A 21,324-nucleotide genomic window follows, 5' to 3' on the forward strand; every position below is an offset into this window, starting at 1 on the left:
GTGATTATCTCCTGTCAGTGTATCGCCGGAGGCTGGGTAGTGCAGTCACTTCTCCCGATGTAACTGTTCTACTTGTGAGATCGCTGTTGGACACTCGGTTATTATATGTTGGTTAATTTTTTTGATTGTTTGCAGGAGATGAGGGCATCGGGGATTAGGTGTTCAGTAAGTATGGTTAATTTAGATTCAATAAAGGAGTCTGTGTGATTATTTCAAAGAAAGGGCTTTAGTCTGGCTGTGTGTTTATTTACCATATAACTATAGGATTAGTAATGTAATGGATATCCAAACAGTAAAAGTTATAGCCAGCTCACCCAGTTTGTCGTCTTTAGGAGATCCACTTACTGCTAGGAAGCTGCACCGAGTTGAAATGGAAGAGGCACACCTATGATGCAATAGCCACAGGAAACAACAAATAATTCCAGCAGATTCTACCTACTCGGCAATTAAAATCCATTTTATTGTATTATCTTTTAAAAAATAATCCATTTAGCAGAAATCCTTATTATACACAGGGGATATCCCCTTGTGTATAATAAGGATTTCTGCTAAATGGAATATTTTTAAAAAAATTATACAATAAAATGGATTTTAATTGTCGAGTAGGAAGAATCCGCTGGAATTATTTGTTGTTTCCTGTGGTTAGTAATGGATAGGTGTCTTATAGATGCCTCTCCATTACTAACCTTTGGGCTTGATGTCACCTGACAATACAAAGGTGATATCAACCCCACAAATACGAACCCCACTTGCCAACGCTACAGGGCAAGTGGGAAGAGTGAGGCTATGTGCCAGAATTGGCGCATCTATAAGAGGCGCCATTTCTGGGGCGGCTGAGAGCTGATGTTTTTAGCCTTGGGATTTGCCAATATACATGGCCCCTTCCTAGGCTATTAATATCAGCCCGCAGCTATCTGCCTAGCCTTTGCTGGTTTGAATTTATAGGGGGACCCCATGTCAATTTTTTTCTGAGGGAATGAGGTTCAGGCACTGACCACACCAAGACCAGGGAGCGAGGTTCAGGCTCTGGCCACTGCAGGACAAGGGTACGAGGTTCAAGCAATGGTCGCTCCGGGACCAGGGGACAAGGTTCAGGAAAAGGCCGCTCCAGGGCCAGGGTACAAGGTTCAAGTTCAGGCCGCTCAGGGACCAGGGGATGAGGTTCAGGCACTGGCTGCTCCAGGACCAGGGGAACAAAGTTCAGGCACTGGTCGCTCCGGTACCAGGGGACAAGGTTCAGGCTCAGGCTGCCCTGGGACCAGGAGACAATATTCAGGCACTGGTCACTCCGAAACACAGGGGACTATGAATACAGAACTGTCTGCACGGGGTCCAGGGGACCTTACAGCTTACTAGAGGTACAACTTTACATGTTGCTTAGCGACTCTCTAGGGGAGATGGAATCTTTTATACAAGACGCTTCCCAGCTATTGGCTGGGAGAAAACTTGCAGGTGCACTACATTATACTAAATGCCTTCAGCAACAAGCTGAGAGCATTTAGCATATGCGCGTGCTACCCCTTTAGCCCCTTTACCCCCAAGCGTGGTTTGCCTGTTATTGACCAGGCCAATTTTTACAATTCTGACCCACTGTCCCTTTATGAGGTAATAACTCTGGAACGCTTCCATGGATCCCGGTGATTCTGACAATGTTTTCTCGTGATATATTGTACTTCATGATAGTGGTAAAATTTATTTGATATGACTTAAGTTTATTTGTGAAAAAAGCAGAAAATTTTGAAGATTTTGCAATTTTCCAACTTTGAATTTTCATGCCGTTAAAACAGAGAAATATGTTACACAAAATAGTTAATAAATAACATTTCCCACATGTCTACTTTAAATCAGCACAATTTTGGAACCAATTTTTTTTTAGGAAGTTATAAGGGTTAAAAGTTGACCAGTGATTTCTTATTTTTACAACACCATTTTTTTTTAAGGACCACATCACATTTGAAGTCACTTTGAGGGGTCTATATGATAGAAAATACCCAAAAGTGACACCATTCTAAAAACTGCACCCCTGAAGGTGCTCAAAACTACATTCAAGAAGTTTATTAACCCTTCAGGTGCTTTACAGGAATTTTTAGAATGATTTAAAAAAAAAAAAAATGAACATTTAACTTTTTTTCACAAAAAAATTACTTTAGATCCAATTTGATTTATTTTACCAAGGGTAACAGGAGAAATTGGACCCCAAAAGTTGTTATACAATTTGTTCTGAGTACACTGATACCCCATATATGCAGGTAAACCACTGTTTGGGTGCATGGCAGAGCTCGGAAGGGAAGGAGCGCCGTTTGACTTTTCAATGCAAAATTGGCTGGAATTGAAATCGGACACCATGTTGCGTCTGGAGAGCCCCTGATGTGTCTAAACAGTGGAAACAGCCCACAAATGACACCATTTTGGAAAGGAGAACGCCTAAGAAACTTATCTAAATGTGTGGTGAGCACTTTGAGCCCCCAAGTGTATAATGCAAAGCCGTAAAAATAAAAAATCTTATTTTTTTCACAAAAATGATCTTTTCGCCCCAATTTTTTATTTTCCCAAGGGTAACAGGAGAAATTAGACCTCAAAAGCTGTTATGCAATTTGTCCTGAGTATACTGATACCCCATATGTGGGGGTAAACCACTGTTTAGGCACATGGCAGAGCTCGGAAGGGAAGGAGCACTGTTTGACTTTTTCAACGCAGAATTGGCTGGAATTGAGATCAGACGCATGTCGCATTTGGAGAGCCCCTGATGTACCTAAACAATGAAAACCCCCAATTCTAACTCCAGTCCTGTTAAGCGTCGAGTTTCCCCCACTGCACAGGAGGAATCTCAAGCCATGTCCTCTGCGGTCTCCCGTTCCTCTGCGGCCACTGAGATTTCTGCTCAGCAAAGACGTCCTCAGGCTCCGCTGTAACACCTTGCTTGAGTCAGCAGAAAAACAGACGCTCCAGGCAGAGGCGTAGCTAGAGCTTTTGCCGCCCGGGGCTGTTCCTGAATTTGGCGCCCCCCCGGGCAGGGAATGGCCTGCTCGGATGCGGGGTCTGGAAAGGAATAAAATGGCCGCGCTTGGGAGGCGGTACCAGCCTGGGCGGTTACTGGTTAGGGATGTTAATGATTAATCACACAGACATTCTGACACACTGCCTGCGACAGTGCTCCCAGGCAGCACAGACAGTAATGTGCAGGCTCCGCTCCGCTTCCTCTGCCCCTGGCTGCAGTATAAGTTACACTCACACAGGCTGCCTGCGGCTGCCTGCTGTGTGTGTGTGACTGTGTGACACTGACGAAGGAAGCCGCCCGCAGGGAGAGCTCAGCAGCTGACTGAGCATGGAGGGAGGCTGGGGAGAGGCAGAACGTCCTCCTCCCAAATGGTGAGTGACCCACCTGCGCTAGCCGCTGCCAAAATCTCCTGCTATACACACAGTCTTCTCCTGTCACTGTGCCTCGGCCGCCTCCATGCTTCTCTCTCACAGCACAGAGAGGAGGAATTTCTGCTCCTGCCGTGCTGCGCCGCCCCCACACACGTGCCGTCTGGGGCGGCCCGCCCCCCCGCACCCCCCTTCCTACGCCACTGGCTCCAGGGACTAAGTCCTGTATTTTGCCTACTGAGCATGCCTGTGGGACGACCTCTCATTGGAGGTTGGGGGTCACATGCGCAGGTCCCATTCCTGCTCTGATTGGTCCACTACTGGGAAGGTCACGGAAGGACGCTGCTGTAAAAGAGCTGCATGGCCGCACGGCCATGCGCTAGTATAGACTCTTATGGTGTTGTGTGTGAGTGATGATGGATGCATGTATCTGGTGACTGACTCATTAAGACTTCCCTCCCTTTGATACGTATGGTTTAGGGTTTTTAGAGTTAGTGTCAGCACCTTGTAGTGGCTGAGTCTAGTGCCACAGTGCTCCCAGTTCACAGCACCTCTCTGAGTGCCATATCGTGCCATCCAGCTTGGCACATAACTACCGCATGTACTGCGGCGCCGAGTGCTGATGAGTATAGAGGGTCTCCAACCCTGTGTCGTGGGGCAGAGTTCTGTGGTTTTACTCCAGCGCTCACATGGCTGAGCTCTGTGAGCTTAACAGGCTTCAGCATTTGTATTTGGCGGTGATGTAGTTCTGTGAGGCAACAGAGTCCGCCTCGTACACACCGGGTGATGATAACCCACGTGTGTTCACTTATTATACCACCATATAGTGTCTGCCATTACTTAGCAGCAGTATTCCATCTCTGCATGGTGGATCCCAGGCTGCGAACGCACCTCATTATTATTTTATTATTTGGTGCGTTCAGTCAGCCTAACAAGCCCTAACCCTAACACACCCCTAACCCTAATCCCAACCCTAACCCTATTCCCAACCCTAACCCTAATCCTTACCCCAATCCCAACACTAATCCCAACCCTAACCCTAACTTTATCCCCAACGCTAGCCCTAACTTTAGCCCCAAACCCTAAGCTTCGCCCCAACCCTAACCCTAATGGGAAAATGGAAATAAATAGTAAATAAATGCCACCCCACACCATTACTGACCCACTGCTAAACCGGTCATGCTGAAGGATGTTGCAGGCAGAAGATCGCTCTCCATGGCATCTCCAGACTCTGTCACATGTGCTCAGTGTGAACCTGCTTTCATGTGTGAAGAGCACAGGGTGCCAGTGGCGAATTTGCCAATCCTGGTGTTCTGTGCAAATGCCAAGCGTCCTGCATGGTGTTGGGCTGTGAGCACAACCCCCATCTGTGGACGTTGGGCCCTCAGACCATCCTCATGGAGTCAATTTCTAACCGTTTGTGCAGACAAATGCACATTTGTGGCCTGCGGGAGGTAATTTTGCAGGGCTCTAGCAGTGCTCCTCCTGTTCCTCCTTGCACAAAGGCTGAGGTAGTGGTTCTGCTGCTGGGTTGTTGCCCTCCTACGGCCCCATCCACATCTCCTAGTGTACTGGCCAGTCTCCTGGTAGCGCCTCCAGCCTCTGGACACTATGCTGACAGACACAGCAAACCTTCTTGCCACAGCTCGCACTGATGTGCCATCCTGGATGAGCTGCACTACCTGAGCCACTTCGCTGACGAAGAAGCGGTGAAACGCGCGTTGAGGCGGCAGACCAGGGGGACTTTTAATACAAACGGCTAGATATAAGTACAGCGCACAGTATAACTTACAGACGTTTAAGTCTAACTTGCATTGGAAGCACTTTAGCTATTTTCTTTCTAAGGAGCCCACTCAGCTTAACAGCCAGTATTGGATCACAAAATGAGTTTACATGGCGTGTTTTTTGTAGGGCATTGATATAATGGTATTATTACTTGTTAGTAGTTAATATCTATACTGTGATCTGAGCCATTCCAATATGATTTAACCCCGTGTTACATGCCTGCTTAGTGAGTTGCTCTGTCTTATTATGCATTTTAATTTTTGATTAAATAAAATATTTAATTTTTATCTTCAAAAATACTCTGACTTTTTGTGCTAGAAAGAGCTAGGAAAAGTTTTTTTTTGTTAGATTTCTTTTTATTTGCCTGATTTTCTTATGTTCATCATTGTGGATGGTCAATGGGGTTTCCAGATATTTTCAACTAAATAATCAATTGTAAGTTTTAGAAAGTCACAAAATTTGACACAAATGTACTCCAGTCTCCACCCCTGGAGAGTTTTTATATATGCCTTTTATGTAAATCTTTGCACCATTAACATGCAGCGCATGAAAGGATTAATGATACTTCGCCTGTCTGAATAGCAGATATAAATTAGCAATTCATAAGAATTGAGCCAATTATCCAATCATACCCCACTACCAAAGCGAGGCTGAGACGTATTGAACACTAGACCTCTGTATACGGGGTTTCTACTGTCCCTAAGAGTGCAGTCAGACAGCCATATAACATGGATGATAATGACATTGCAGTACATAGACTGGCTGGCAGCTCTCCTGACCTGCGCATGACACCATGCATTTCTATGCAGCTATCACGTGCGGGTCAGGAGAGCCACCGGCCAGTCCGTGCACTGTAATGGAATTGTCGTCTGTATATACAGCCATCTGACGGCACCCTGACTACAGAGGTCATACACAGAGTTTGCTCAGTCCCCCAGCCACTATAATGTCACCAAGTGGGCAGTATAACGGGAGTTATCCCTTAGACACTACTACATCCTGGTTCTAATGTTGTTCATGAATGTGACAGGATAGCAGCATTGCATCACTCCATGATCCAAAATGATCGCTGTAGAGGCAAGCCTGGCCTGCTGAGTGGCCCAAGATGGCCGTTGCAGAGGTAAGCCGCATGCTCATGCTTGTTATGTGATTTTTTATTTTTTTTTACTGCTTGCCAAGTCCCTTTAGTGTGTGATGAGGAAGTAGAAATTTTAATTTCTTTGAATCCTCAGGCAACAACATCCCATCCATGTTCTTAGTCACTGTAACACACCATACCTCACTCACACCCTCACTTTGTTAGTATATTTGTAAAGGGGTGGGCTTGGATAATTGGCAAAATGTCTTCAATCAATGCAGATGAAGGGTCATTAACCCTTGTGTGGTGCCTGAGGACTCAAAGAAATGAGAATTTAAGTAAATTTTCCACTTTGAAAACAAAATTGAAGAACTATGCACCATTTGGAATTTGGTGAAAAAGAAAAAAACAGACAAATTCACTTAAAGTGGGCAAGTGTGATCAATAAACTGAACAAAAAATGTCCGTCTGTGGGACTGGAAACTATTTAGCAAAAACAAAGTACATATGTAAAACAAGCCCATAAACCAATGGATATACGCTATATCCAAAAAACACACAAAACAGGTGTGTTAATGGGACACATCCAGGTCAGGGAATGTATTGGGCGTTATGTGGCACAAACCCTCACCACAAACTTTGCTACTGCAGTATTTGTAAGCCAAAACCAAGAGTGGGTGAAAAAGTAGAAACACTTACACCACTTGTGTATTTTTCACCCACTCTTGGTTTTGGCTTATAAAGACTGCACTCCAGTAAAATACTGACAGTGTGAATGTGACCTAACAATAAAGTAAATGGCATAGTCAGTGGTTTTTCCACAAATATTGTCACCACAGTTTACCTTTAGGTTAATTCAGGAATTGTGATCGATTTCATACCCATGCAGTTTGGCATAGGCAGTGTATCAAACATTGCTCTAGAACAGTGTTCCCCCAACTCCAGTCCTCAAGAGCCACCAACAGGTCTTCTTTTCAGGATTTCCTTAGTATTTCACAGGTGGTGGAATTCCTGCATGTGCAGGTGATGCAATTATCACCTGTGCAATACTAAGGAAATCCTGAAAACATGACCTGTTTGTGGCTCTTGAGGAACGGAGTTGGGGAACACAGCTCTAGAAAAACCAAAAGTAATTGTGTTAGTGACTCAGCTTGGTAGCTTTGAATGAGTCATTTCATTAAAATTATAGTAAAAAGGTACTTTGTTATGAAAAAAAAAAAAAAAAACGCATGACGAATAATCTGCTCTGCATGCAGTACCCCAACATAAGCAGCAGGTGGCGTGATTTAGACATTGGTATTAGGAAGATTTGAGAAGTAGTAACACTTCACCAATCACACATTTGGGATTCCGCTCTTTAGTGTAAGTGAAACATGAATTGACAGCCAATTCCTATTGTGTAAAATCTGTAGTTTACAGCCTATTGAAAGAAAAGAACAATGTTAAAAATTGTTAAAGTGTATTAGAAATCGTAACCTTTAGCTAATGAAGTCACACCACCCACCCGTGCCCCCATTCACACAGATTTAAAAACACACAACTGGTTCTTTTTATCCAACTTTTATTTAAAAAAAAAAAAAAAAAAATGCACACCAATGGAAAATTGTTCCAACATTTTAAACAAAAAATAGCAAAAAGCCATTTGTCACCATATGTACACTGTACAACTGTATTTACAAGTTTGCATAATTACATAAATATTTTATATAAAAAAAAGGATATTTTTTCAGGCAGGACCTCTAGCCCTGCAGTTTTTTATAGTGTAACATTGCAAATAATCTTTATATAAAATTTTCCATGGGAAGAAAAAAAAAATATGGATTGCATTAGGAATTTTTAACAGAACACTATCGAATATGCGAGTGTTTATCCTGTCAAGAAGAGTCAAGATATGGCAGTTTCATACAAACATTGTCTTGTAGTAGGCAGTTACAATCAAGTTAAACTATGGAATGTCAGAAGATACATTCACTGCATTGTATGTTAATTCCCAATGTGATTTTCTTCTGAAAGACCTTACCCTGGTCCCTAAACATTACAGTGATTAACATCCGATCCCATGAGGACAGAAATGCATACTGTAGTGCTTGGACCTGGGATCAAAAGGATTAAAAAGATTCAGAAGATGTCAAATACATAGCGCTATACTGCATCACACAATGCAATAACTACACTCATTTTCTCCATGTTTAACAATCAATGCCCTGTGAAATGCTGTTTGCTGCTATTAAAGCCAGCAAAGGGTTAACAATCAACTATTTCAGCTCTATCTAGAGATGTGTCTAAATAACCCCATCTATGGAGGTGTTCCAGTTAATGTGCAAGTTCAAGTTATACTAGGTCCAGCCTTCATTGTCAAGAAGTCAAGTTTTTCCTTGCAAGGTCCGCTAGAGATCCAGAGGGACGTCTATGCACCCGTGCAGTACCAGCTGTAGTATGCCCCAAGTCAGTTCACAGGAACAGTACATGTGCCACACTGAATTGCTTTAGTCCAAAAGTTACATATGCCTCTTCATGTGCAGGGCCAAGTGGTCTGAGCGGGAAAATGCACGATCACACAGGTGACACTGGAAGGGCCGATGACCAGTATGCTTCCGGAAGTGGCGTGTAAGCTCATCAGATCTGGCAAACTTCCATCCACATCCTTCCCAGTTGCAGTGATAAGGTTTTTCACCTGGAGGGAAAAAAAAAAAAGGAAAGATTGGTTTCCTTACTCCAACCATCAATCAAGCAGCTAATCAGACATTAATGGACATACATATCTGGCCTGATTAGTAAAGATTTCTATGGGATTCCCAAACTAAACAGCCCCAGTACACTACATTAATTTTGAAATCATTATCTTTAAAAAACAATCAATATTCTCCTTGGCCTAGTGAATCTAGGACAGGACAACAACATTAGTGGCAATAGAAATTTCTACCTACCAGTATGGGTCCTTAGATGAGCCTTGAGATGAGAGCTTTTGGTGTAAGTCTTTCCACAGCCAGCATATGAGCAGGTATGTGTAGCTGTTCTCTTTCTGGGCCATGATCTTCGTCCCCTCTTTGGTTTGGAATCCAGAATTTCCAAAGGAGAACATGGAGGAGTTGTGACCCCTCCAGCAGCAGACAACTGCATAGGCAAATTGTCCTCAAACATGCCAAATTGTGAAGCGCCTTGATACTGGTTGGAAGGTGGATGATGGAAAACTGCTGCATTATGATAACCGTGGCTGTATGGCATTGCTGGATGGCACATCAATTGTGTTGGACAGTTATTCATCAGCAAGTCATCTGGGGTCTGTGGTGGTATGTCACTGCCTCCCATCTGTGGAGAGTTTGCCAATCTTGGCTGGTCATATGCCATCATGCAAGCAGCACTGCCTTCCTGCTTAATTTTGGGACAGGACTGAGGTACCAAGCCCATTATAGGTCCATATGAGTCCATTGGTGGTTCGGTTTTAATGGTGTCTGGAAAATCAAAGCTTTGACTCTCAAAAACCCTCCCTGGAATTATGTTTGCTTGACAGTAGGTGTCCATGGCAGGTCGCATAAACTCAGTCACAAGGCTAGATGAACTGTAAGGTGGTGGGCTGTGATCTGTGTCGTAGCCCCCTGCAGAAAGGGTTGTTTGGTAATAAGAGCACACTTCAGCAGTAGACAGGGAATAATCTCCACAGATCTGGTCATTCTTGCCATCACCCATGGACAACACGAACTCTAGGACATCATGCAAATCTTCATCATCTTTCTTGGCATCAAAGTGATCTGCGTTGTTCATCACATCATGGACATTAAGGATGGTATGTAAAGACTTGGATTCATAAACACTCTTCCATTTCTGCGAAAAAGAAACAAAATCTGGTTAGGCTAAACAGTGCATGAAGGAGTGCAGTGATCACACAATGTTTAGCTACACATGATTTAATGTTATACACCTGCAGCACAAGTCAAGCAGCCACAAACTGTCAACGTTAAAACTGATTGGAGTGAAACTTAGATCCCCAGGTCAGATCATTTATGCAGATCACAGATTCAGGCACCCCTTCTCCAGATCTAGGAGTCCCATCTTAGAGCCAGGTCTCCCAGGATCAGAGCACCTATGTAGGTCTCCACAGATGCAGGTCCCCCCAGATTAGATCACTGATGCACAACAGATCATTCATGCAGACCACCACAAATCGGATCATTTATATGCACCTATGCAGATCGCCACAGATGCAGGTGTCCCCAGATCAGATCATTTATGCAGATTTCCCCCAGATCCAGGAATGCCATCTAAAGCCAGGTCTCCCCAGATTAGAGCACCTACTGTATGTAGGTCTCCACAGATGCAGGTCCCCACAGATTAGATCACTGATGCACAACTCCCCAGACCAGATCATTCATGCAGATCACTGCACATCGGATCATTCGTAGAGACCACCTATGCAGATCTTCACAGATGCAGGTGTCCCCAGATCAGATCATTCATGCAGATCACTATACATCGGATCATTCATAGAGATCACCTATGCAGATCTCCACAGATGCAGGTGTCCCCAGATCAGGTCATTCATGCAGATCACTATACATCGGATCATTCATAGAGATCACCTATGCAGATCTCCACAGATGCAGGTGTCCCCAGATCAGGTCATTCATGCAGATCACTATACATCGGATCATTCATAGAGATCACCTATGCAGATCTCCACAGATGCAGGTGTCCCCAGATCAGGTCATTCATGCAGATCACTATACATCGGATCATTCATAGAGATCACCTATGCAGATCTCCACAGATGCAGGTGTCCCCAGGTCAGGTCATTCATGCAGATCACTATACATCGGATCATTCATAGAGATCACCTATGCAGATCCCCAGATCAGGTCATTCATGCAGATCACCACACATCGGATCATTCATAGAGATCACCTATGCAGATCCCCAGAGATGCAGGTGTCCCCAGATCAGATCATGCAGATTCCCCCCGATCCAGGAGTCCCATCTAGAGCCGGGTCTCCCCAGATCGGATGACTGATGTAGATCTGAGGAGCACCGCACCTGTCTTCACCTGCCCACACGTGTGTCTACTCGCCCACCCATACTTACTTCCTGGAAGCACTTCTCTCTCGGGTTTGCAAACGTGGAGAAAGAAGGGAGGATGGTCTCCACTAGAGCCATCTCTGTGTTCCTTAAATCCGGGTCAGATTGCCAGCACCGGCGTAAAAAAAGAAATCAAATCAAAGTTGAACTAAGTTACAGTGTTCCACCCCTCAGAAGAGAGGTCCGTCTGTGCCGTAGCGAAACCTAAACTTTCCTTGCACTGAGAGGGGGCCTAGATTCTAAATAAAGGCACGGGGGGCATGCACCAAACCAATTGCAAGGAGCGGAGGAAGCTTGTTCAGGATGAGGAGGCTGAGCTTTCAGTGGAGCCTAAATTTAGCAGCACTATATAAACCGTTCAGTTCAGATGAGTCTGCGACCAGCGCAGCAGCTCGGGGAGCCCTTTAAAGAGTTAACCACGCCCCCCCCGGAGTCACTAAGCAACCGAAGGAAACACAGGCTAACATTGCTCATCAATGATTGATGTGTAACGTGGTGTGACGTATGAGGGAGCCCCGGGCTGGAAAGCCCGCCTTTTTTTTTTCCTGCTGCGCGCGTGTCAGCTTTCGAAATGACTTGTCACAGTTCTGACAGAAAATGCAGTAGAGGAGCGTTCATTACTGAGGCTAAACCTGCCTTCCTTCATATATGGCAGCCATCCTGCCAAAGGGGACAAGTCTTTCAGGATAATGCAATTTAGGCTGTGTTCATATCGTGCTTTGTATTGTCAGAGGGCGCTACTTATCTGCTGGGGGTCAAGGCTTGTCCCCTTCCTCAGTTTGGACATTTCATGGACTAGAGTAGTGCCGGCTTTAGGCAGTGTTCCCACACTGATATAAAAACGCAGCGTCTTGGGCGATGTTCACACTAGGTGGTTTGCAGTGTTTGTTTTTATGCAGATTTTCAGCTTCATTTCAGGGTAATGGTAAAGCCTGAGATTTCAGCAATCTTATGCACACTGCTTTTTTTTTCCTGTTTCTTCAAATACTTTGTTTTTTTTGCAAAGTGCAGCATGTCCCTTTCAGCGTTTTGGCAGCGTTTTTAACCCATTGAAAGCAGTGAGTGGTGCAAAAATAAAATGAAGGTATCACTTTTTGCTGCCAAAACCTGATGAAGTAGAATCAGATTACTTTTTATGGACTAAACTTTATCAGCATGCGCAGGAGACAAATGTACCCTGACAAAAATGCAGGAAAAAGGGCACCAAAAACTAAGCAAAACCTGATTTTTTGTAAGCAGCTTAAACGCAGCTTAATATTTGCATAAAAAAGCTGCAAAAACGCAACGTGTGAACATAGCCTTACAGTTCCAGCAAAGTGGATGGAATTTATAGAGATTTCATGATTTTTTTTTTCCGCAGCGTAATATGGCCTGCGGTGCATGTCGGTTTCTCTTGTGGTACGTTGAGTTTTCTGTGCGGATTTTCCCCATAGACTTTTCATTAGATGCAGAAAAACCTGCAGGTGAAAAACTCGTGTACCTTTTAGGCTATGTGCCCACGTAGTTTTTAGGTTGTGCGGATTTTGTTGAAAAATCCGCAGGTAAATCCTGCGGATGAGCCAGCGGTTTTGCCCTGCGGTTTCACACCTCATAAGGATAAGGTCGGAAACCGCACAAAGAATTGACATGATGCGGATTGTAACCCGCAGCAAATCCGTGTGGAAAAATCCGCAGCATGTGCACAGCATTTTTTTCCCCATAGGAAATAAAGGTACTGTACAACGCAGCAGAATCCGCAGCGTGTGCACATACCCTTAGTGTGTCTCCGCTGCAGAAATACACTAAAAAGGCATGTAATCCGCATATGAAGTTTAGCTTTGTCAAAGCCAAATACCAGGAAATATCACAAAAAAGCAGCTTTATTTAAAACATGACAGACTAAAAAGATGCAAAAATGGACTAAAAATGCAATGAATAAAATACACATACTGTTGGAATGTAGCCTCAGTGTTCACAGGCTGTACTTATTTCCATTTGTTAACAGCAACCTGCAGAAGCCATTTTTGTTTTCTCAAGCAGCTGTTTTTCCTTATAGTTGTTTTTTCCACACATCAACATCTTACAAATCTTTTATTTCAATTTTTCACTAAAATGTTGTTTTAGCCCCAATTTTTTTCACTTTTGCAAGAAGTAACATGATAAAATGAACCACTCAGTTTGTTACCCACTTTATTCTCAACGAGGCGATACCCCACATGTGGTCAAAAAACACTGTTTAGACAAACGGCAGAATGGAAGACGTACTATTTGAATTTTGGAACACAAATTTGGTTGAAATAGAGCTCTTGAAATGCCAAAACAGCAGAAACTTCGTAATTTATCCCATTTTATCAACTGCAACCCCTTAAGAATTAATTTATGGGTGTAATGAGTCTATTGAGCCCACATTTTATTAAAGGATTTAGTTAAAAATGAGCGTGAAAAAGTAAAATTTACTTTTTTTTAACAAAAGTGTCAGTTTTAGGACAAAGTTTTAACACATAGTGAAAGAATATTTAGAATTGAGAGTCCTCAGTGGTTGATGAAGAATATTTAGAATTGAGAGTCCTCAGTGGTTGATGAAGAATATTTAGAATTGAGAGTCCTCAGTGGTTGATGAGGAATATTTAGAATTGAGAGTCCTCAGTGGACTCATAACACATAGTTAGCTAACACATAGTAGTGAGAGGTGAGGAAATGAACCCCAACATTTATACAGCTATTCTTCCTGTGCTCAAATATAACCACATTAGTACAGTTTGATTGAACGATCACTCCCAAAAGGGATGTGCACCCTGTGTCCTTTCAGGTCATAAATTCATACAATGGGGTAAATTAGTCTTTGATACACTACAGATTTTTCAAGTTTTCCCACCTACAAAGAATGGAGACTTTTGAAATTTTTATTGTAGATACACTTTAAGGCCGGAGTCACACTAGAGAGAAATACAGACGAGTGCTATGCGCAAAAAAATCGCATAGCACTCAGACCAATGTTAACCTATGGGGCTGCTCCCATCATCCGTTTTTTTCTCACCCATGTTATATGTGTGGGTGAAATCGCAGCATGCTACGATTTGCACCGTATTACGCAAAAGACTCGCCAATGCAAGTCTATGGGTGCGAGAAAAAAACGGATTACACACGGACCACAAGTGTGACTTGCGAGAAATGCGCACCGGTGTCCTTTAGAAAAGCCGGCAATTCAGTGCGCTATACTGTAAAATAACACTGACAGGTTAAAATAGAATAGATAGAATACATGTATACACATAGTATAGGTATATACACTCACTGGCCACTTTATTAGGTACACCATGCTAGTAAGGGGTTGGACCCCCTTTTGCCTTCAGAACTGCCTCAATTCTTCGTGGCAGAGATTCAACAAGGTGCTGGAAGCATTCCTCAGAGATTTTGGACCATATTGACATGATGGCATCACACAGTTGGCGCAGATTTGTCGGCTGCACATCCCTGATGCGAATCTCCCGTTCCACCACATCCCAAAGATGCTCTATTGGATTGAGATCTGGTGACTGAGGAGGCCATTTGAGTACAGTGAACTCATTGTCATGTTCAAGAAACCAATCTGAGATGATTCGAGCTTTATGACATGGCGCATTATCCTGCTGAAAGTAGCCATCAGATGTTGGGTACATTGTGGTCATAAAGGGATGGACATGGTCAGCAACAATACTCAGGTAGGCTGTGGCGTTGCAACGATGCTCAATTGGTACCAAGGGGCCCAAAGAGTGCCCAGAAAAAATTCCCCACACCATGACACCACCACCACCAGCCTGAACCGTTGATACAAGGCAGGATGGATCCATGCTTTCATGTTGTTTACGCCAAATTCTGACCCTACCATCCGAATGTCGCAGCAGAAATCGAGACTCATCAGACCAGACAACGTTTTTCCAATCTTCTACTGTCCAATTTCGATGAGCTTGTGCAAATTGTAGCCTCAGTTTCCTGTTCTTAGCTGAGAGGAGTGGTACCCAGTGTGGTCTTCTGCTGCTGTAGCCCATCTGCCTCAAAGTTCGACGCACTGTGCATTCAGAGATGCTCTTCTGCCTACCTTGGTTGTAACGGGTGGCAATTTGAGTCACTGTTGCCTTTCTATCAGCTCGAACCAGTCTGCCCATTCTCCTCTGACCTCTGGCATCAACATGGCATTTCCGGCCACAGAACTGCCGCTCCCTGGATTTTTTTTCTTTTTCGGACCATTCTCTGTAAACCCTAGAGATGGTTGTGCGTGAAAATCCCAGTAGATCAGCAGTTTCTGAAATTCTCAGACCAGCCCTTCTGGCACCAACAATCATGCCACGTTCAAAGGCACTCAAATCACCTTTCTTCCCCATACTGATGCTCGGTTTGAACTGCAGGAGATTGTCTTGACCATGTCTACATGCCTAAATGCACTGAGTTGCCGCCATGTGATTGGCTGATTAGAAATTAAGTCTTAACACACAGTTGGACAGGTGTACCTAATAAAGTGGCCAGTGAGTGTATATATATATATATATATATATATATATACAGCTGATGCCACTTAGGCTGCGCTGATTCCCAGCCTGACCCGTGGTGAACTGACAGAGTGGGAAAATGTTCAGGAACTTTCCCATGCTAATGAGTTCATCTCTGGTCAGGGAGGCTGCGCAGGCAGCATTACTTTCGTTCCTCTGTGGCTTACAGCCGGGCCGGTCGCATTAGGACAGCTCCCAGTTGTAAACTATTTAACCCCTTGAGATGGATTGCAGCGTGGGACATGACTATATGGCGGACAGGTATGGGATATTGTTGCTTCTTTATTTTGGATTTTTTTACAGGAGAACGATGCCTTCAGTTGTATTGGGAGTGAAATAAAGATGGAAATATATGTTTATTTCATTAAAAGTCTTTATTCTAAATGTGTGTGTTTTTTTTAACCATTTCAGACTAGCGGATTAATAATGGACAGTTGTCTTATTGACACCTCTTCATTATTAACCAGGCTTAATGTCACCTTACATTAACCCCTTATTATCCCATATGCCACCCGCTTCAGGGCAATGGGAAGAGAGAGGATAAGTGCCAGAATTGGCGCATCTCTATGGGGTGGCTGGGGGCAGGTTTTTTTTTAGCCGTGGGGGGCAAAAACAATGGTCCCTCTCTAGGCTATTAATTTCTGCCCTCAGTCACTGGCTTGCCCTCTCTGGCGGATAAAATTGCGCAGGAGCCAACGCAAGTTTTTTCCGTGAATTAATCCATTAATTTAACACCTAAAGCTCCAAAATTTTACACACACACACACACACACTACTTACATTATTAGTGAGGGACATACACTATATAAATCTAACAGATATGCAATGGTTTACTGTATGTGAGCCATGTCTCATATCCTGTCGAATTTTGTAATGATTTTACAGAAGTCGACAATTCAATTATCGGCTATTCTGCTATCTACTTCTGTATGAAATATAAATATGTATATATATTTGTCTCACTGACATATATATATATATATTGCTCAAAAAAATAAAGGGAACACTATTCCATTTGCAACAGGCTGTTTGTGTTCCCTTTATTTCTTTGAGCAGTATATATATATATCTATAGACTGTATATATGTTTTCACAAATATATGAGGCCATGGATCCATTATACTGTACTATACGGAGCAATATATTGGCCCATTATATACTGTATGGGGCATTATATGGGACCCATTATCTACTGTATGGTGCAATATATGGGACTCATTAGATATTGTATGGAGCAATATATGTGTCAGGACTCTGAACATTTTTTGATTACCTTTTGCGCATTACTGCGCTCTTTCAAGATCATGTCTTTTGTCTCATGTGCCCCATGTCGTCCTGCTTAATAACTCCACCCCAGCCTTTAGTCTGTGCTAGAGTATTCTGCCCTGTGTCCAGCTCCTGACCCTAGTGACTCCCTGGCTTTGAACCTGCTCCTGTGAACCTGTGTGGAGATCCTTCTACTTTGCTCTCTGAGTTTCTGCTGCATTCACCGGTTTCCAGTATTCCTCCTGTACCTTGCTGCTTGTGTTTGATTCCATCTTCATTTGTTGGACATGTAAGCTGTTTCTGCTCTGTAAATACCTCAGATTTGTACCCAGGCCTCTCTGGATGTTTGGTGTCAGATTCCTGCAGCTGCACAGCAGGAATCCAGAGCCATGCAGCCAGCGGTTACCTATTCCCCTCCGACTTCTCAGGACCTGCATAGCAATCTCTGCGATCCAGACTCCCTGCTCAGACCATTTCTCTGGGTCTGGTTGTTGCTGCTACCTCTGGACCAGCAATAGTAGAGCAGCCTGCTCTGCAGCAAGCCACTTCAGAGGCTAAGTCCTCTCGCTGCACTACTGGGCATGCTCACGAGACGATCTCCCAGTGGAGATCGGGAGTCACGTGCTCAGGTCCTTCTCCTGATCTGATTGGTCCATCTCAGAGATCTGGAAGGTCCCAGAAGCACACGGCTATAAAAGACCCCCATGGCTGCTCGGCCATGCGCTAGTATAGACTCTACTTGCTACCTGTGTGAATGATGACGGATGCATGTGCCTGCGAATGACTCATTAAGACTCCCCTCCCTCTGATATTATGTGTGTGGATAGGGACTTAGTATCTGAGTCAGCGCCAGTCAGTGGCATGATACAGGCCACAGTGCATATCTTCACCTAACTAGTGTCCGACAGTGCGCCTCCTCTGGGCACTGTTGTATAGCGGCTGAGTCAGTCACCTCGCGGTATATGGTCACAGTTCAGCTCTTGTGACCATATACCGTGCGTGCAGTTCTCTGAGACCTGTGAGTCCAACAGGCTCAGTACTTACGTTTATGCTCCAAGCGTCTCTGTGGAGATAAAAGAGTACGCTCTGTGCATACCGGGTGACGTTCAACCCATGTGCGATATACCACCATATTGTGCGTCTGCCACTATCTAGCAGCGGTGTAACACCTACTGCACGGTGGACCCCGGGCGGCGAACGCACTTATTATTATTTATTTATTAATGCGTTCCGCCATCCCTAACACTGGATGAGTTAAAGACATTATTTGAACTGGCTTATAAGTATATCTATCTGTATATCGACTAAACAAGGACTTACTTGTGTCAAGTATCCTCAATTACAACTGTGTATCATAGACTTTCTGCTTGATTGCATTTCTCTCTGAAGTTTCCTACAGACTGTTAAGCTGCATTTAATATTTACACCAAGTGTTGTGGACTTGAGTTTTTCTCTGCGCCTGTTTGAATCACCATGTGATAATATAAGACTTTACCACTTATAAACTGTGTCCTGTAGTTGTCTTGTTCCACGCAAAAAGTCTCCTGAGTTATCCCTTGGAATTATTACAGGATTCTCTAGCCAAAAGAGGAGACTGCTGGACAATGACTGCAGAAAGCAAATTAGAGCAGGTGTTCGCCATAATTAGATCTCTGCAGAAAGGTGAACAACAAGATGAACGCAATGAACAAGTGTTTAGATAACTTTTGCAGGACCTAAGCACCTGAATGGCGGCCCAGTACGGATGGGCTTTTCAGGACATAAGCATGCAAATAGTGGCACAAGCGACTTTACCCTCTGGGCAACTGCCACCAGCTAGCCCACCTAAGTTGCCCCCATTCAGATTTAATGGCGATTGTGACAAATTTTTTGTGAATCAATGTATGCTCTATTTTGATGTGCATGCTGACCACTTCCCTAATGATAGATCCAAAGTATGTGTAATAATGCTGCTGACCTCACAAGAGCTCGCCTGAGCGAATCCGATGATCGAGTCTCGTGACCCACGGTTTAATAATATGGACGATTTCTTGGCCGCTATGGCATTACTGTTTGATGACCCTAATCTCCGCGCAACCGCTGAATCTGCTTTACTATCTTTACGCCAGGGTAAACGCTCTGCTTTTGAGTTTGCTACTGAATTTAGGAGATTAGCAGTAGATACTAATTAGGACAGTTATGCACAATTGCCTTTTTTTTTTAAGAGAGGTCTGTCTAGCATTGTAAAGGATGAATAAGCTCGCTCTGAGTCACCACAATAGCTAGAAACATTTATACAGTATTGTGTGCACATTGACATTCGCCTGAGAGAGAGCGTAGGCAGGAGAAGTTGGCTGCCTTTAACCGTATCACTTACTTTTCCCTTCCTTCCAAAGAGCCTGCAGGTAAAACATCTCGGGAGGCAGAGGAGGTACCCGTGCAAATTGATTCAGTTCAGAGGCGTGAGAATAATCAGCGCCGGGAGCATCGCCTTTGCGAAAGTCTATGTTTCTACTGCGGCCAGTCTGACCACTTTTTAATCAACTGTCCCAGCGGCAAGGTGCTAGCAGCGGTAAGGGAGTATGACAACTGTGATGATGAATCTGAGATCTCTGAATGTAGCTTGCCTTTAAACACTGTATTCCATTCACTTTCTATGACTTTACCCCCCTAGGAGCTGAAGGAAAAGAACTCTCACTGTTCTCTCCCTAGTAAGATCCTGTCTTCAAGACAGTGGATTTCCAGGGCAGCTATGATTGACTCTGGTGCAGGGGGCAATTTTATGGATATCGCATTTGCCAAGGAACATGGTAATAAAATTCAGCAAAGAGCCACTCCGATTACCATGGAAACAGTGGATGGGTCACCTTTAATCTCCGGGCCTGTGGATCAGAAGACCGTACCCCTTGAGATTTTGTTGGAGCCGAATCATCAGGAGCAACTCTCTTTCTTGCTAATTTCATCTCTTTTCCCTGTGATTTTAGGCATCCCTTGGTTGTGTTCTCAGAACCCGACTATCAACTGGGAGACCAAGGAGATTACATCCCCACAAGGAGCAACTCAGCATTAACTGAAGCTGTCAGTGAGTCCACCGCTATGGAACCACCTGTACAGGTATTTACCTTCAGCATATAAAGAGTTCTCAGACATCTGTGACAAGAAGAGAGCAGATCAGCTTCCTCCACATAGGCATTATGACTGTCCAATTGAGCTGCTTCCTGGGGCAGCTATTCCTCTTGGTAACATATACCCTTTAGTGGCGCCTGAGCTTCAAGCCTTAAAGGAGTATATTGATGAAAGTCTGGCCAAAGGCTTCATATGTCCTTCCTCACCAGCAGGGGTACCTATATTTTTTGTAAAAAAGAAGGATGGGACCCTGAGACCCTGTGTGGACAATCGAGAGCTTAATAAGATAACCATACGGAATCGTTATCCTTTGCCTTTGCCTTTGATTCCCAAATTATTGGAAAGAGTCCACCATGCTAAGGTGTTCTCTAAACTGGATCTTCGTGGTGCTTATTATTTGGTGCGTATTCGTTCTGGGGATGAATGGAAGACAGCATTCTGATGCCAGTATGGTCACTTTGAATATCTCGTGATGCCCTTTGTGCTTTGTAACGCCCCTGTGACGTTTCAACATCTTGCTAATGACATCTTCAGAGATTTATTGGACCAGTTTGTGGTGATCTATTTGGATGATATTCTAATTTTTTCTAACTCTCTACAGGAACATGAAGAACATGTCAAAGCTGTTTTAAAACGTCTGAAAGAGAACCATCTGTATATCAAGCTGGAGAAGTGCGAATTCCATCGTTCTGAGATACAGTTTTAAGTTATGTCATCTCTCCCCAGGGGCTGAATTTGGAATCTGGTAAGATTCAGGCTATCCTTGACTGGCCGGTACCCAAGAACGTTAAACAGGTCCAACGTTTTATCGGTTTTGCGACTTTCTATAGACGTTTTATTCAAAATTTTTCTGACATTGTCCATCCCATTACTTCCTGACAAAGAACGAAAAACCCTTTAAATGGTGATCACAGGCTCAAGAAGCTTTTGATCGGCTTAAGACCTGTTTCACCTCTGCATCGCTGCTGATTCACCAGGACCCAGCACAGTCTTTCATTGTGGAGGTGGACACCCCTTTGTAATGGACACAGCACCAGAGTCAGAATGTGTGCCCGGGGAAGTGCGGAGGAAGCCGGAGGACTCCTGTTGTAACGTGTGGCCGTGAGTCCGCCGCAGATTAACAGGACCTACAAAACGTGATAACCGGGG

At 44.0% G+C, this 21,324-nt stretch overlaps 1 protein-coding gene across 1 annotated transcript; it reads right to left on the bottom strand.

Moving 5' to 3' along the window:
* Window positions 1-7,773: 7,773 nt before the first annotated feature.
* On the bottom strand, window positions 7,774-11,709 carry KLF2 (KLF transcription factor 2). Its single transcript, XM_073559870.1, has 3 exons — window positions 11,306-11,709; window positions 9,157-10,051; window positions 7,774-8,903 (listed from the first exon to the last, which is right to left on the bottom strand). Exons 1-3 carry the CDS (start codon window positions 11,375-11,377, stop codon window positions 8,728-8,730), a joined length of 1,143 nt encoding a protein of 380 aa, XP_073415971.1. The 5' UTR covers window positions 11,378-11,709; the 3' UTR covers window positions 7,774-8,727.
* Between the last annotated feature and the right edge of the window lie 9,615 nt (window positions 11,710-21,324).

This window comes from Dendrobates tinctorius, unplaced genomic scaffold (assembly GCF_039654945.1).
Source record: "Dendrobates tinctorius isolate UK_male_01 unplaced genomic scaffold, ASM3965494v1 ptg000276l, whole genome shotgun sequence".
NCBI lineage: Eukaryota > Metazoa > Chordata > Amphibia > Anura > Dendrobatidae > Dendrobates > Dendrobates tinctorius.